This window comes from Eschrichtius robustus, chromosome 4, assembly GCF_028021215.1.
Source record: "Eschrichtius robustus isolate mEscRob2 chromosome 4, mEscRob2.pri, whole genome shotgun sequence".
Classification (NCBI taxonomy): Eukaryota; Metazoa; Chordata; class Mammalia; order Artiodactyla; family Eschrichtiidae; genus Eschrichtius; species Eschrichtius robustus.
The window spans coordinates 71090002-71109055 of NC_090827.1; the positions used below are offsets into that span (position 1 = coordinate 71090002).

General features: G+C 35.5%; 1 protein-coding gene across 6 annotated transcripts in view; it reads right to left on the reverse strand.

The window, feature by feature from the left end:
- Window positions 1–19054, reverse strand: part of ADGRL3 (adhesion G protein-coupled receptor L3) — a 563136-nt gene that overhangs the window by 309322 nt on the left and 234760 nt on the right. For all 6 annotated transcript variants that reach the window (XM_068542874.1, XM_068542873.1, XM_068542871.1 and 3 more), the window contains one exon: window positions 2865–3665. In XM_068542874.1, coding sequence (XP_068398975.1) covers window positions 2865–3665 — 801 coding nt within the window. The remainder of the gene's footprint in view (window positions 1–2864; window positions 3666–19054) is intronic.

The window sequence follows — 19054 nt, forward strand, 5'->3', positions numbered from 1 at the left end:
CAATCAGATAATATGGATAATAATGGTCCTTGTAGGGTTGGCAGGTAGATTTTATGTTAATTTTGCTATGCCTATTACATATATCATAACAATAATCTTCCAAGATAGGTATTATTTTTTTTCCATTTTATAGTTAAGGAAACTAAGACCAACATGCTCAGTAGCCTGCCTATAGTCAAACAAGCACCTGAGGCAGAATTAAAACACAAGTCCTTCAGGCTCCCAGACCCATGTTCAGAAGCAGTATGCCACCTCCATGGATGCTTCACCTGAGGATTTTTATACAGCTGAGAGAACATATTTGTCTCAACTTCCAACACCCAGAACTTTTAATTTAAAGAATAGTAATAATATTCAGTAGAAGTAAAACACAGATACCCCTTTACATAAAAACTTCAAAAGTGTGACTTTTCAATGATTAGAGCTCAGTTGAAATCAGAGCAAAAATACTCAGCTTGCTTCCAACAGACGGCAACAGAAAATATACTATAGATCTATGGACTTAGAATTAGTCTTTTTGACCCTAACATATTTATAGTAAGTTGGTTTCCATACATAGACACATAAGAAGATCCGTAATAAGAATTCATTAAAGGAAATTTCTTTGAAAAATGTCAATGTAATTTATACTAAAGAGAAACACCCAGTTGAAACTTTGTGTAGAATAAGGTGAACAGCCTCCATTAATGCTAACTGAAATTCTCATATTCATGCATAAAATGTACACTTATTATTATTCTACACTTATGCTTTCTACCCCTAAACTGCTAAGTCCACACCAAAGTCCTAGCTTTTTAATTTGAGCATTCATGCATGAAAATTGATCATTTTTCTTGTGATCATATATACAAATTTAATACAGCTGAAATCTCTCTTTGCAAAACATAAGAGAGCTTCACTGTCATTTAAAAAGAGTGAAAACTGAATCTCCTGGCTTAAGTTAGGAATTTGTTTCAAAAGCTGAACTTTATCATTTCTCAGTGTTTGTCACTTTAAAAGCATTCTTTTAACAAATAGGAGCGCTAGTACAAGTGGGCAAGATGGCTGATAATTTAACTCCCATAATCAAACAAACAAACAAAATTAAATGAGTGGTATAATTTTCCTATGTCCACAATTACAATTATGTCATATATATGGATACACACATAATTTTATTAATGTACATTAGAAATATTTTTTGGCAAGTCTCTAAATACATGAGGCTATGGTATCATCTTTTTCTTTAAGGATAATTTATAAAACCTAAGCTAAGAATTTGCTTCAGTCCATCAAATCAAAACCTGAAATGCTAATTAATTTTAACCTATCTATTATTCTAAACAAAAATAATGCATGATCTTTCCAATAAATAAAATTAATATACATTACTGCCCCTTATTCACGAACATTAAAAGACGGTGAGTTATATGTTATTTCTTTGGAGGCAATTAGAAATTACTCCAGTTACAATTAAAAGTCAAAAAAGGCTAAGAACCGCTCGTCAAGAGTTTTCACTGCCAAAATATGAATTTTGGTTTAAGAACATCACAGATCTGAAAGAACTGTCTTCCCAGAATATTCCAGATGATTTGCTTAGGTTTTTAATTGAAGGGTGTGTTGGATTGAGAAACCTTACCTGTACAGAGGTTAGCCAGGTCTACGAGATTTTTGAGAACTTACTAAGGAGAAGTTGCTTCTGCTGCTGTTGCATATTAGGCTTCTCCTTCCACACAAAGCAATTCAACATAATATCAGCATTGCTGGCCATGGAAAGAATTGCTGTCACTCTTACAGGGATTAGAGAAAATGCCACCCAATTTCACATTCTATCACAGTGAGAAGTGGAAAGGCATTCATTCATGAGTAAGACAAGATTACTGGCTCTATGGCACTTAAAATCTAATTGTATAAGAAGATATGTATATAGTGAAGTAAGTTAGTAAGCAGAATGACATGCTAGTAAAAGCAATGCAGAAAATAAGAAATATTAACATGTAAGCACTAGAAGAAAAAAATTAAACTATGAATTGCTACATTACTATCAAAATTCAGACACCTATAACTTACTTTTCCATTATACTTTATCAGGAGGAACAATATTATTGCTAGTTAAAATAATTTAACTTCTAGACTAAGATAATCCTGCGCACTTGTGCAAATAGAAATATAAAAGATAAAGCAATTTATGACTGTCTTTAAACAATATTAAAAGTAAACAGTATGTCCTAGAGAGGAAAAATACAATTTTAAAGAATGGGGATTAAAGCTTGTCTCATTTTTTTCAAAGCTGAGTTTTGCACTCCTGTTTCTTATAAAATTGAGATCTATTTTTTTGTCTGTATCAGTTATGAACATTTTTCTGTATGTATTAATTAGATACACTCAGACATATGTACAGTCAAACCGACAATATTCCCAGTAGGGGTGGTCATATATGATGCTCTTGGTGAGTTGAATATATTGGTGCAGGCCTCCTGAAGAATTATATCAAGCCAACCCTTTGACATTTTCCAAGTGGAGAGCACTTCGCAGGGCATGTCACAATTAATTAGATGGGATGGCATTCTATTTTTGCAAAGGTTTTGTGTACTTCACTACACAAAGAACTAACTAGCTGATAATGAAAATGCCCTTCAAAGAAGGGCTGAAGGTTGGAGACTAGCTGCACAGAGGAGGAAGAGTCAGTTTCTTATGTCTATACTTTTTTAAAGTTGAAAGCGATTAACAGCAACGATTTTTTAGCTGAAAAGACAATGAATAACTTTCAATACACAGGCCAGAAGAAAGACCACAAAAGGATGTCTAATCAAAATATACAATCAACTTACTAAGAGCAAGTTGTAAATATTTCCCCTTAAAGTACCATCAAAAGTCAAACTTACCTGATCTACTATCCAGAGGTCCAAAATCCAAAGAATATTTCACGACGTGATAGTTATTCCATACATAAAGAAGGTTGTCCCTGGGATTGTAATCCACAGCTGCTATGTACTGGTAGGAATTGGGAAAGGGTACATCCACCAAACTATCCTTACTTTGGTCGGTGTTGTAAATGTAGTCAATCTTATTCCCTGTGGCCTCATTGTCATCATCCTCGTATACAGATTTGACCACATACAGAATCCCACATATCATAAATGCGTTGGAAGCTGACCTTTTATCATATGCAGTATCCCATGTCCCTTCAATCCGTAGGGTGTAAGGGTTCAACTGACTAATGACAATTTTACCATTGTTTTGTTCTGTTGCATAGATTACCCATAGCCCATTCTCATCCACTGCCAGGTCTATGTCAGATTTGCCTCCCCAACGGTAAGGGGAGGTATCATGGTAATTGGCGTTTGCTATGATAGCCTCTCCACTCTTTATCCTAGTCCGCAAATCAAACTTTACTATGTTCCTGGTGCGCTCTTTATTGAAGAACAAAGCTCCGTCATACACTACAAATCCTGTGCCATCCACCCTGTGAGGGAGCTTGTAGGTTGTAGTTGGCCTTCCAGCAATGAAGTCATCCTTGGATGAGTACTCAGTCAGGGTATCAGTCCTGTAGGGGGTCCAGGGCATATAATAAATCTTGTCAGAAGCCTGCAGAGGGTCTTTGCACCATGCCCCAGATTGGTGGTCGGACTCAAACAAATGTTCGCTCTGGTATACTCCTTTTAGTAGTCCAGGACAAAGAAAAACTGTTGGAAGGGAAAGAGTCAAAAGAATAAATGTATTAATTTTAATATTTTGTCATATATTCTTATTTTTCACCAAATGGAATTCAACTCTAACAAGAAATACCCACCACCACTTAATTATTTTGCTGTATTCTTCTGAGAACATAAAGTAGTCTTCCACATTAATTTTGACATTTGTTCATAATCATTTTGATTTCATTTGCTAAAAAAATTTGGCCTTTTAAAGAGTGGCTGTGCTTTCCTTTGCTTTTTACCTTTGCAAGTGTGTTACAATAATTTTGGATATGCTATATATATAAATGTGACTTATGTCTATGTATTCTATAGACATATAGCAAATATAAATTTTTATATGTGATGGTTTTATATATCTTATTTGGAATTTTTAAAGATGTTGTTTTCATTCTGACACTATTAACTATTCTATACTTATTAAGAAGCATATGAAAATACAACAGTAATTAAAATATAATAATAAGGGAAAAGAAAAGCCCTGTAATACAGGCCACTGAGCCTTCTAGGAAAAAAGCTCTTAAAGCTGCTATAGCACACACAGAGCATGCAACCCACACAATTAAAAATGAGTGATGGATGGATACTGGAAGGAAAAAGAGAAAGGAAGAAAAAGAAAGGAAAGAAGGAATAAAGAAAGAAGAAAAGGTGAAAGGTTACAGAGAAGAACCCAAGATCTAGATTTTAATCAGTTAAAAATGTCCTGTTAAATACAGTAGTATTGGAACTTAAAAACATGTACCTTTTACTGTTACATGAGAAGAACATTAAAAAACAAGATTACTTGCTACAATATTTTGCTGCTCATACTTCAGACTGAAAATGGGCAGAAATTATCTGATTCAGTTGATTTTTAGTATGATTCAGTAGCACATCATATGAGTGGTGGTAAAAAAACAAAACTTGGCTGATTGATCTGTAATGAAGGGGCTAAAAAGCAATGTTTCCCAAAGGGAGGTCCTTGAAGCACCTGTTTTAAGTGATTTAGCCACATATTACACAGAAAGAAACCAGGGATTCCTAGCCATATGTGTTTAAGAAATATCATATTAAACATAATATCAGGATTCTCATAGCTGAGGTACATTAGTGAATCTCCAAGATGGAAGTGGGGAGGGTGAGCAAATTTCACAAACTAATTTGATCATGGAACCCTTTCTACAGAGCCTGATGGGGCGTAATGTTCTGCTGAACCTACTATGGGAAACAGTGCTCCAATATTTTTGCAGAGCAAACACATTGAAAAATAATCATGCAGTCCACTGTTATGTTTGAAATGATTAGAAGTGTATTGGGAGGAGAAATTAGGAAATCACAAGAAATTTGGATGTTGACCCATATTTTAATGATTAAAGTATTATTCTCTTGGTATTAGTGATTAGCTCTTTAACAACAACTATAAACCTACATCCAATGGAAAACAATCTAAGATGAAACTCAGCTAGGGTTTACAGATTATTAAAAAGGAAAGTACATTATTAAAATGCCCAAAGTTTTAATTTTGGAAAAATGAAAAGTTTAGGGGAAAAGTTAACTATCAAAATCTTCCATAGCAAGGATAGAGGGCCATCATCTAATTATACTCAATAATAAAATTGATTATTAGAAGAATTTCTCAGGATTCTAATATGATGTCTACAATTATAAAGGATGGGGAGGTATTATTGTCAAAATTGTATATAAACTTTATGTTAGTTAATAATCAGCCCTTGGTTACTAAAGCAATTTATTTTAAGGTATTTTAGAAAACCATCTCCCCTTTTCCCCTAATAGTTAAAAATTAAAGGAACAGGGGAACCACACCAGAGCTATGGAAAATTATCTAGTATAGGAATAAAAACAAATTTAAAGTAGTTACTATCCAAAACCATCTACCGTTTTTCTAACTGCTTAAATAAAGAGGAATAGAATGCACGGTTGAAAATTTTACACTATTAAACTGTTTTAGGATTAAAAAAATCAAACCAGCACTGGTCAGTACAACAGACTAAAGTGAAGTTGAGCAGCAGAAGTAGTAAATAAATTTTCATAAAATAGATAAGAATTAATAACAAAATTATTTTAACTAGATGTTAAACTGTTAAATAACTTAGCCTATAAATAGTATATAATTTATGAAAGGTATTTAATTACCTTTTTGTTCCACTTCTATTGGAGAGAGAGAAGTAAAGAGAGAAAGAAGAAAAGAGAATAGATTAATGGTACGATATTGGCCAAGCACTTTTTATTCACCTCTTCCAAACTGAAAGTAAATAACTCATTTCACTCATACTTGCTTTATTGAACATTATGTTTTTTTAAAAAACCCATTCCTCTATAAAATTATTTTTTAAGAAACAATCACATTATAAGCTTAAAAATACAGTACAAACTTGGAAAAAATAAGGCAAAAGTTAATCAAGCTAAGACTGAATAAACATACCATTCCAAATTATAGACATAGGGAATACAATATTCATAATAATAACACAAATATTTTCCATTGGAAAGACAGGTTGGTAACCATACATAGAAAGCTTTCAGATAGCTGGGATAGTCTCATTTATTAAATATTATAGTTTATATCACTATTTAACATAATAGTCTTGCTTTTTACCCATCTCAAGAATTGATCTCTTCAGAAGAAACTACTCTGTAATTCATTTCCTAAGGCCTAATATTTTCTATAACTTGTCAGTATTATGAGAAATGTACTTCATGGGGTGACACATTAACAGGGAATGCTCTCATTCTGAATAAACATATTTAGAATCCTTATTGAAGAAAGTTCTATTCCTCCCACTCAACGATATTTTATATTATTGTGGAAAAATACTGTCTTTCAGAAAAATCTGTATCCAAAGGTTAATATAAATAATGAGCCACCTCCCCTGGGCTTTTCTGAAATTCTTAAGTGAGTCTTTCAACAAACTCTTAAAAGAATAAATTAGTATCCTCAAACACATTATGGTTATGTATCTTTCAAATTAGATTCCATTATTATTTTAAGATATTGACTAATACAAGTCAGGGAAAATTCAGGGAAATTATAACGTATTCATGAAACTCATCAAGCAGCATCTTCTTTATCTTATAAACATTTGTCTCATTGTAGACAATTTGCCTAGATCACAACAAGAAAAAAAAAAGAATCAATGGGAAAAAAGAGAGAAAGAGTCAGGAAAGAAGGGGTTCATAATGCAAACTTTGAAAAAAAATCACAGATTGCAAGTGATACAAATCTAAGATAATTTCAGTGGAAGGGATAAATTGAGCTACTATGCACAATAAATAAAACTACAGGAAATTTTTAAAACAAGGGAGAAATACCGTTTTGGATAGTTACTTTTAGGTGAGATTTTTGTGCATTGACCTAAGCTCATGTCTTCAATAGTTGGCAAAATCACACTCATTTCTCTCCATTGACTTCTTTTGAAAGCTCAGTATCACACGTGTTAGAAAACAAAAATGGTATATATGAAAAGTTATGCTCAGGAAGTTGTAAATGGGGTTATCTTTTTAAGATTCCTTATCTCATTAATTTACAAATCTTATCTTTAACAATATTTCTAGGACTCTTAAAAAAACTCTATGATACTCATACTGTTAAAATGTATCATCATTCTCAATTATGGATCTTTATCAAGTAACTGTAGTGTTCACTGGACTGTATGCCTCATTACAGGTCAGTTAAAAGCTTTACCTAAGAGATGCACTTCATGCTATGGCTAGATTACTAACAAACCTGAGTTCAGACTGACAACTAGAAGAAGCATAACTAAGCACCTTAAAAATTATTTAATCAGAGGAGCTTCAAGATGGCGGAAATACATCAGAAATGTATCTACATGTGGAACAACTCCTACAGAACACCTACTGAACGCTGGCAGAAGACCTCAGACCTCCCAAAAGACAAGAAACTCCCCACGTACCTGGGTAGGGCAAAAGAAAAAAGAAAAAACAGAGACAAAATAGGGATGGGACCTGCACCAGTGGGAGGGAGCTGTGAAGGAGGAAAGGTTTCCACACACTAGAAGCCCCTTCCCGGGTGGAGACTGCAGGTGGCGGAGGCGGGAAGCTTCAGAGCCACGGAGGAGAGTGCAGCAACAGGGGTGCAGAGGGTAAAGCGGAGAGATTAAAGCACAGAGGATTGGTACCGACCAGCACTCACCAGCCCGAGAGGCTTGTCTGCTCACCCGCCGGGGTGGGCGGGGGCTGGGAGCTGAGGCTCGGGCTTCGGAGGTTGGATCCCACGGAGAGGACTGGGGTTGGCTGCGTGAAAACAGCCTGAGGGGACTAGTGCGCCACGGCTAGCTGGGAGTGTGTCCGGGAAAAGGTCTGGACCTGCCGAAGAGGCAAGAGACTTTTTCTTGCCTCTTTGTTTCCTGGTGCACAAGGAGAGGGGATTAAGAGTGCTGCCTAAAGGAGTTCCAGAGACGAGCACGAGCCGTGGCTATCAGCGCGGACACCAGACACGGGCATGGGACGCTAAGGCTGCTGCTGCAGCCAACAAGAAGCCTGTGTGCAAGCACAGTTCACTATCCACACCTCCCCTCTCGGGAGGCTGTGCAGCCCACCACCTCCAGGGTCCCGTGATCCAAGGACAACTTCCCCGGGAGAACACATGGCACGCCTCAGTCTGGTGCAACATCATGCCGACCTCTGCCGCCACAGGCTTGCCCCGCACTCTGTACCCCTCCCTCCCCGCTGGCCTGAGTGAGCCAGAGCCCCCGAATCAGCTGCTACTTTAACCCCATCCTGTCTGAGGGAAGAACAGACCCCACTCAGGCGACCTACACTTAGAGGCGGGGCCAAATCCAAAGCTGAACCGCAGGAGCTGTGTGAACAAAGAAGAGAAAGGGAAATCTCTCCCAGCAGCCTCAGGAGCAGCAGATTAAATCTCCACAATCAACTTGATGTACCCTGCACCTCTGGAATACCTGAATAGACAATGAATCATCCAAAATTGAGGAGGTGGACTTTGGAAGCAACGATATATACACTTTTTTCCCTTTTTCTCTTTCTGTGAGTGTGTATGTGTATGCTTCCATGTGTGATTTTGTCTGTATAGCTTTGCTTTTTACCATTTGTCCTAGGGTTCTGTCTGTCCTTTTTTGTTGTTGTTGTTGTTCTGTTTTTTCTTTTTTTTTAGAATAGTTTTTAGCGCTTCTTATCATTGGTGGATTTGTTTTTTGGATTCGTTGCTCTCTTCTTTCTTTCTTTCTTTTTTTTTTTATTACTTTTTAAACTTTTTTTAATAATTATTTTTTATTTTAATAACTTTATTTTATTTTATTTCATTTTATTTTCTTTTATCTTTTTCTTTCTTTCCTTCTTTTTTTTTCTCCCTTTTATTCTGAACTGTGTGGACGACAGGCTGATGGTGCTCCACCTAGGCATCAGGGCTGTGCCGCTGTGGTGGGAGACCCCAGTTCAGGACATTGGTCCACCAGAGTCCTCCCAGCTCCATGTAATATCAAATGGTGAAAATCTCCCAGAGATCTCCATCTCAACGTCAAGACCCAGCTCCACTCAATGACCAGCAAGCTACAGTGCTGGACACCCTATGCCAAACAACTAGCAAGACAGGAACACAGCCCCACCCATTAGCAGAGAGGCTGCCGAAAATCATAATAAGGTCACAGGCACCCCAAAACACATCACCAGACGTGGAACTGCCCACCAGAAAGACAACATCCAGTCTCATCCACCAGAACACAGGCACCAGTCCCCTCCACCAGGAAGCCTACATAAGCCACTAAACCAACATTAGCCACTGGGGGCAGACACCAAAAAAAAACAGGAGCTACGAACCTGCAGCCTGTGAAAAGGAGACCCCAAACACAGTAAGCTAAGCAAAATGAGAAGACAGAGAAAAACACAGCAGATGAAGGAGCAAGGTAAAAACACACCAGACCTAACAAATGAAGAGGAAATAGGCAGTCTACCTGAAAAAGAATTCAGAATAATGACAGTAAAGATGATCCAAAATCTTGGAAATAGAATGGAGAAAATGCAAGAAACGTTTCACAAGGAACTAAAAGAACTAAAGAGCAAACAAACAGTGATGAACAACACAATAAATGAAATTAAAAATTCTCTAGAAGGAATCAATAGCAGAATACCTGAGGCAGAAGAACGGATAAGTGACCCGGAAGATAAAATAGTGGAAATAACGACTGCAGAGCAGAATAAAGAAAAAAGAATGAAAAGAATTGAGGACAGTCTCAGAGACATCTGGGACAACATTAACTGCACCAATATTCGAATTATAGGGGTCCCAGAAGAAGAAGAGAAAAAGAAAGGTACTGAGAAATTATTTGAAGAGATTATAGTTGAAAACTTCCTAACATGGGAAAGGAAATAGTCACCCAAGTCCAGGAAGCACAGAGAGTCCCATACAGGATAAACCCTAGGAAAAACACACCAAGACACATATTAATCAAACTATCAAAAATTAAATACACAGAAAAAATATTAAAAGCAGCAAGGGAAAAGCAAAAAATAACCTACAAGGGAATCCCCATAAGGTTAACAGCTGATCTTTCAGCAGAAACTCTCCAAGCCAGAAGGGAGCAGCAGGACATATTTAGAGTGATGAAAGGGAAAAACCTACAACCAAGATTACTCTAACCAGCAAGGATCTCATTCATATTCGACGGAGAAATTAAAACCTTTACAAACAAGCAAAAGCTACGAAAATTCAGCACCACCAAACCAGCTTTACAACAAATGCTAAAGGAATTCCTCTAGGCAGGAAACACAAGAGAAGGAAAAGACCTACAATAACAAACCCAAAACAATTAAGAAAATGGTAATAGGAACAAACATATAGATAATTACCTTAAATATAAATGGATTAAATGCTCCAACCGAAAGACACAGGCTGGCTGAATGGATATAAAACAAGACCCATACATATGCTGACTACAAGAGACCCACTTCAGACCTAGGCACACATACAGACTGAAAGTGAGGGGCTGGAAAAAGATATTCCATGCAAAAGAAAATCAAAAGAAAGCTGGAGTAGCAATTCTCATATCAGACAAGTAGACTTTAAAATAAAGACTATTACAAGAGACAAAGAAGGACACTCCATAATGATCAAGGGATCAATCCAAGAAGAAGATATAAAAATTGTATTAGCACCCAATAGGAGCACCCCAATACATAACGCAAATACTAACAGCCATAAAAGGAGAAATCAACAGTAACACAATCAGAGTAGGGGACTTTAACACCCCGATTTCACCAATGGACAGATCATCCAAAATGAAAATAAATAGGAAACACAAGCTTTTAATGATACATTAAACAAGATGGAGGTAATTGATATTTATACGACATTCCATCCAAAAGCAACAAACACACTTTCTTCGCAAGTGCTCATGGAACATTCTCCAGGATAGATCATATCTTGGGTCACAAATCCAGCCTTGGTAAATTTAAGAAAATTGAAATCATATCAAGTATCTTTTCTGACCACAACGTTATGAGACTAGATATCAATTACAGGAAAAAAATCTGTAAAAAATACAAACACATGGCGGCTAAACAATTCACTACTTAATAACCAAGAGTTCACTGAAGAAATCAAAGAGGATATCAAAATATACCTAGGAACAAATGACAGTGAAAACACAACGACCCAAAACCTATGGGATGCAGCAAAAGCACTTCTGAGAGGGAAGTTTACAGCAATACAGTCCTACCTCAAGAAACAAGAAACATCTCAAATAAACAATCTAACATTACATCTAAAGCAATTAGAGAAAGAAAAACAAAAAAAAAAAAAACCCAAAGTTAGCAGAAGGACAAAAATCATAAAGATCAGATCAGAAATAAATGAAAAAGAAATGAAGGAAGCAATAGCAAAGATCAATAAAACTAAAAGCTGGTTCTTTGAGAAGATAAACAATATTATGAACCATTAGCCAGACTCATCAAGAAGAAAAGGGAGAAGACTCTAATCAATAGAATTAGAAATGAGAAAGGAGAATAACAACTGACACTGCAGAAATACAAAGGATCATGAGAGATTACTACAAGCAAATATATGCCAAAAAAATGGACAACCTGAAAGAAATGGACAAGTTCTTAGAAATGCACAACCTTCTGAGACTGAACCAGGAAGAAATAGAAAATAGAAACAGACCAATCACAAGCACTAAAATAGAAACTGTGATTAAAAATCTTCCAACAGACAAAAGCCCAGGACCAGATGGCTTCGCAGGAGAATTCTATCAAATATTTAGAGAAGAGCTGACACCTATCCTTCTCAAACTCTTCCAAAATATAGCAGAGGGAGGAACACTCCCAAACTCATTCTATGAGGCCACCATCACCCTGATACCAAAACTAGACAAAGATGTCACAAAGAAAGAAAACTACAGGCCAATATCACTGATGAACATAGATGCAAATATCCTCAACAAAATACTAGCAAACAGAATCCAACAGCACATTAAAAGGATCATACACAATGATCAAATGGGGTTTATCCCAGGAATGCAAGGATTCTTCAATATATGCAAGTCAATCCCTGTGATAAACCATATTAACAAATTGAAGGAGAAAATCCGTATGATCATCTCAATAGATGCAGACAAAGCTTCTGACAAAATTCAACACCCATTTATGATAAAAACCCTAGAGTAAGTAGGCTTAGAGGGAACTTACCTCAACAAAATCAAGGCCATATATGGCAAACCCACAGTCAACATCGTCCTCAATGGTGAAAAACTGAAACCATTTCCTCTAAGATCAGGAACAAGACAAGGTTGCCCACTCTCACCACTATTATTCAACATAGTTTTGAAAGGTTTAGTCACAGCAATCAGAGAAGAAAAAGAAATAAAAGGAATCCAAATCAGAAAAGAAGAAGTAAAGATGTCACTGTTTGCAGATGACATGATACTATACATAGAGAATCCTAAAGATGCTACCAGAAAACTACTAGAGCTAATCAATGAATTTGCTAAAGTAGCAGTATACAAAATTAATGCACAGAAATCTCTTGCATTCCTCTACACTAATGATGAAAAATCTGAAAGTGAAATTAAGAAAACACTCCCATTTACCATTGCAACAAAAAGAATAAAATACCTAGGAATAAACCTACCTAAGGAGACAGAAGACCTAAATGCAGACAATTATAAGACAATGATGAAAGAAATTAACGATGACACAAATAGATGGAGAGATATACTATGTTCCTGGATTGGAAGAATTAACATTGTGAAAATGACTATACTACCTAAGGCAACCTACAGATTCAATGCAATCTCTATCAAACTACCACTGGCATTTTTCACAGAACTAGAACAAAAAATTTCACAATTTGTATGGAAACACAAATCACCCCGAATAGCCAAAGCAATCTTGAGAAAGAAAAAATGGAGCTGGAGGAATCAGGCTCCCTGACTTCAGACTAAACTACAAAGCTACAGTAATCAAGTCAGTATGGTACTGGCACAAAAACAGAAATATAGATCAACTGAACAGGATAGAAAGCCCAGAGTTAAACCGATGCACATATGGTCACCTTATCTTTGATAAAGGAGGCAAGAATATACAATGGAGAAAAGACACCCTCTTCAATAAGTGGTGCTGGGAAAACTGGACAGCTACATGTAAAAGAATGAAATGAGAACACTCCCTAACACCATACACAAAAATAAACTCAAAATGGAATAAAGATCTAAAGCTTAGGCCAGACACTATAAAACTCTTAGAGGAAAACATAGGTAAAACACTCTATGACATAAATCACAGCAAGATCCTTTTTGATCCACCTTCTAGAGAAATGGAATCAAAAACAAAAATAAACAATGGGACCTAATGAAACTTAAAAGCTTTTGCACAGCAAAGGAAACCATAAACAAGACGAAAAGACAACCCTCAGAATGGGAGAAAATATTAGCAAATGAAGCATCTGACAAAGGATTAATAGCCAAAATCTACAAGCAGCTCATGCAGCTCAATATCAAAAAAACAAACAACCCAATCCAAAAATGGGCAGAAGACCTAAATAGACATTTCTCCAAAGAAGATATACAGATTGTCAACAAACACATGAAAGAATACTCAACATCCTTAATCATTAGAGAAATGCAAATCAAAACTACAATGAGATATCACCTCACACTGGTCAGAATGGCCATCATCAAAAAATCTACAAACAATAAATGCTGGAGAGGGTGTGCAGAAAAGGGAACCCTCTTGCACTGTTGTTGGGAATGTAAATTGATACATCAACTATGGAGAACAGTATGGAGGTTCCTGAAAAAACTAAAAATAGAACTACCATACGACCCAGCAATCCCACTAGTGGGCATATACCCTGAGAAAACCATAGTTCAAAAAGAGTCATGTACCACAATGTTCATTGCAGCTCTATTTACAATAGCCAGGACATGGAAGCAACCTAAGTGGCCATCGACAGATGAATGGATAAAGAAGATGTGGCACATACATACAATGGAATATTACTCAGCCATAAAAAGAAACGATATTGAGTTATTTGTAGTAAGGTGGATGGACCTAGAGTCTGTCATACAGAGTGACGTAAGTCATAAAGAGAAAAACAAATACTGTATGCTAACACATATATATGGAATCTAAAAAAAAAAAAAAAAATCGTTCTGAAGAACCTAGGGCCAGGACAGGAATAAAGACGCACACGTAGAGAATGGACTTGAGGACACGGGGAGGGGGAAGGGTAAGCTGGGACGAAGTGAGAGAGTGTCATGGACATATATACACTACCAAATGTAAAATAGATAGCTAGTGGGAAGCAGCCTCACAGCACTGGGAGATCAGCTCAGTGCTTTGTGACCACCTGGAGGGGTGGGATAGAGAGGGTGGGAGGGAGGGAGATGCAAGAGGGAAGAGATATGGGGATATATGTATATGTATAACTGATTCACTTTGTTATAAAGCAGAAACTAACACACCATTGTAAAGCAATTATACTCCAATAAAGATGTTAAAAAAAATTATTTAATCAAAAGCCAACTGTTAAAAAAAGTAACATAAAAGATTATACTAATGCCCATGAAAATAATGAATTAAATGTGATTTCAAAAGTGCAAAAAAAAAATTTTTTAATGAATAGTCTCAAAAGTTTGGACTTGAGGCCCATTTTACAATGAAGCTGGGAGTGGAATCTTACACTAAAGCTGACGTTTTTCAAGCACTAGCCTATAAAGGGATTTCTAGAACTAATTTCGTTCCTTGAAATAGCTCTAAATATATATCCTTTGGATTATATATGAAGGTATTTATATTCTACAACATAAAATGTACGCTCACACAACTTTAGTCGTATTCCACATCAAATTCTTCAACTTAGATTGCAATTGCCCTAACTTCTTGGTGATTCGTATTTCTCTCTCCAACAAATACTTAATGAGGAAGATGGCATATACGGTAAAAAGTATTGATAAGATATTTATTATAGTGTATAAATACTATCTTACAATTTAATGGACATTTTTATTTTTCAAACAACTTTTACCTCTTTTTTTCTCAAGTGTCATTAGGTAAAATTTAACTTTTAATTCTCTGGTCCTGGTCTAATGTGAAGAAACTGGCATGAACTGTAGCATAAGTAAAGTGTGCCTCTGGTACCGCTGGTGACTCAAAATTAAGATTTATTAGGCAGTTGTACTTCGGAGAAAATTATTATGGTCTTGCCTATGTCATGACTGGCTGTAGCCCATTCATCATTTATTTGCTAGTTTCAAGACTAAAGTAAAATATCCTATAACTTTAGTTGAAGTAAGTACACACAAATCATACTCCCACAACAAAAACTGGCAAGGCAAACATGATTCGAAACTGAAAAGCTTAGTAACATTTAGGATTGGCCAGTGATTGTCCATCATCTAATTCTGATTCTAGAAGCTTCCCTCACCTGAAAAAAAAACAAAAAACATGCAAACAAACAAATTGCCTGCATACAGAAAACATGCTTACCACTGTATCCTTCACAAGCTCACAATGCCTGGCACATAATACATACTTGATGAACAGCTATTGAATTAATACAAAATCCACATAGAGGTGATTAATTCTGCTTCTCGATATTTTAAGCTTGTAGTAAAAAGAAAAACGTGGCAAAAGAGAATCTGGACTTGTTATATAGATTCATACATGCAATGCATATCTGCATGATGTCTTTGAATATTTTAATGGATGGGGAGGAAAGTAAAATTTATAAGCAGTTTGTTTCTTCAACTCATTAAATGTAAAACCAGACCAAAAAAAAAAGGCAAAGAAGAAAAAGTATATGAATGGTTCTGAGGGTTATACTGGCAAGAAAAATTTGTTGCTATAAAACAGCCTGTGACAATCTAAAAACACAAGTGGAAAGTACTCCCTTTACTCCTCTCTGTTATGAGACCATAAATAAATGAATTGTATGATGACAACTCTGCTAGGCCTTCGTCAGGACCTCTTGTCTTCAGCCTGGTCCGATATCCTGAATTCCACATTATAGCTGCCGTTGTTCATGTCCAAACTTCCTTGGAACTAGTTTCTCTCCTTTTCTCTCTTCACTTTTAACCCCCAAACTATTTTTATTGTCCATTCAACCTCCATAAATATATTTATCTATTTCCTCAAAGTGATTTCCTTGTTGTCCTTTGTCCCCCTTAACGTCTCAAGCTATATCCTGTGGTTAGAGTAAATGACAAATTCAGACTAAGGGTAATTGTATTCTGTATAAAAGGAAGAAACAGGAAAAAAAAAAAAAGAATAGTAAATTTTCCCTTCATTCCCCAACAGTTCATAAAATAGATATAATATAGTCATGTTATTGTTTAGAAAAATAAGATGTTATTAGTTCTATATTAGTTCTGTCCATATTTGTACTATATGCAATACTTTTGAATTGTGTTCCTTAATTAGAAAAGGTATAGATGAGAGAGCATATGCATGCATTGCCAAGTTTTTTCAAGTTGTGTTGCAAATTACAGAGAAGTAAAATTGTTGCACGCCAAAAATTGTTAGAACTAAATTGCTACAACTAAGAACTATGAAATTGTCTCTAATTCTAATGTAGCTTAAAATTCCTTTTCTTTTAAACTGCAAGTCATACAACACATTTTCTATCTATGATTTAAAGGTTCCAAATGAGTCGAACGTTATAATACAATGATGCCTCTGGATCTCTGTAATATATAAATAAAAAGATACTTATGAGTAGCATAGGATAGTAATGAAATATTAAATAATTTATAAACAAATATTTTTATCATTGAAATGTAGCAGTATTTTGAACAGAATTATTTTCTTGGTTACGTTTGGCTTAGACTAGTAAAATACATTTGGGTACACTTATCACAGGCCAGTTGGGCAGTTAAGGAGATGGCAGAAAGGCTAACTAAGTAAGTAATAAACAAATCAGTCTTTGATGAAAATTTGCCCGTGCATTATCTACAAACAAAATCATCTATAAGTGGATAACCAAAAGTTCACAATAATATTTTATATCAGTATAGTACTTTCTAAGTAAACAAAATGTTTTCATATAATTCACTTGCTTTAATTCTTTAAACAACACTGTGATATGGTGCTAGTTACTACCATATCAGAGAAAAGTCAACTGAAACTCAAAAGGATTTGACCAAGGTCAACATTGGTAGGTGGCAGAGTCCTGTCATTTGTCTAATATCATACACTGGTTCTCACAACATGTAAACTCAGTGAAACACAGTTTGTTGCGTTCTTGCTCTCCATTTCCTTTCTGTCACCAAATCCAAGCAGGAGTGTACTTTAGAGGAGAAAAATAACATCAATGGAAACTCCCTAAGGTCAGGCACTGTGTCTGTTATAAAAATTAACATTAATTAAGTATGTACCACATGCCACATATTGCATATGATACTAATTTAATCATCTTACAACAACCCTGTGAGGTAGATATTCTCATTATCTTAACTTTTGAAATGACAAAACAGGCACAAAGATGCATAGATCTTTTGTTAATAAGTAGCAGAGCTGGAATTCAAATCCAAGTTTTGATCTTATTCATCACTGCATCTTCAATGCCCAGCACACAGAAAGAGCTCAATTAATATTTCTTACGCCTCTATGCAATGATGAATTGCGCTGTGGTATTTTCAAAGAAAGGAACTGAATGTCATACTTTTCAGTGCTATCAAGCCTGAGAATGGTGACGCAAAGCATATCTCCAGAGAAGATAAAATAATAGAAAAAATGGGTTCCTCATTTCTTGGCCAAGGAAACGAGATATTCCTTATCACCAGAAACAAACCAGTTCTGAATACCTCATGTCCTGTTAATTATTATTCTGAAGCAGAGAAAATTCTCTCTTCTTCCATTTCACATCCACCAAGAAAATACAGAAGCACTTTAATAAACAGAAATAAAAAGATCTATGAAGTTCATTAATTTTTTGGTATATTACATATCAAAAATTCTGACAGACATCTGTCTCTTGCAGTGAACAAAGTGCTAATCCTTTATTTAATGAAAGACAAAGGTAATCTCTGCAGCTCAGCTTCTAAAGTATGTTTTTCAAATGATACCCATGCATCAGTGAAAAAAGTGCCACTCAAGCACCTTGTATTACAATGGCTTTATATAATGTGTTTCCAAAATTATCACCTCCTAATGAATTTCATCCTGGAGTGTGTAGATTGAAAATGTCAATAATTCATAAAATGCTTTTACTAGCCCCATTATAATTTAAGCACTTCAATACAATATCTATAGATGCTGCAGAAAATGAGACTGCCTTTTATTTTGTATTAACTTTCCATTCCATTGATGTATCTGTAAAATCTTTCAAACTGTTAATTTAGCCTTTTAAAATAAAATGGTGCTATTAGTTGACTCCTTTGTGAATCTATTGGTAATAGCTTCTAGTGAAAATAGTAATTTTCCAAGTTATTATTGGTAACAGTTAAAGTCAACATCACATTTGGTTCATCTAGGATGTACCCTTGTCATAATGATTTGTCACCACTATGTAAAAACCATGTGGCATTTAGAGTTGCTAAATAAAAAACAAAGGCAGAGTCCCCTCAGAGAGTACTAGACTATATATGCATATTTATATATTAGATCCACTGACTGCATTTGTTATGTGTGAGGCCCTCAGAGCTGTGAATACAGAGATAACTAATAACAATCATAATACCTAACAGTTACTGAACATATACTATGTGAATAGTCATCCAGTAGATCATTTTCTTTAATCCTCAAAGAAACTGGATTTGCTGGTACTATTACGAATATGTTACAAGGGAGGAACTGATCTCTGCCTTAGGGAAGCTTATAATAAGTGGTGATTTTCAGTATACTTGTTTACCAACAAAAAGTTCCTTTTAAATGCTTTCAAAGGAGCTAGTATAAAAAGATTAAAAATA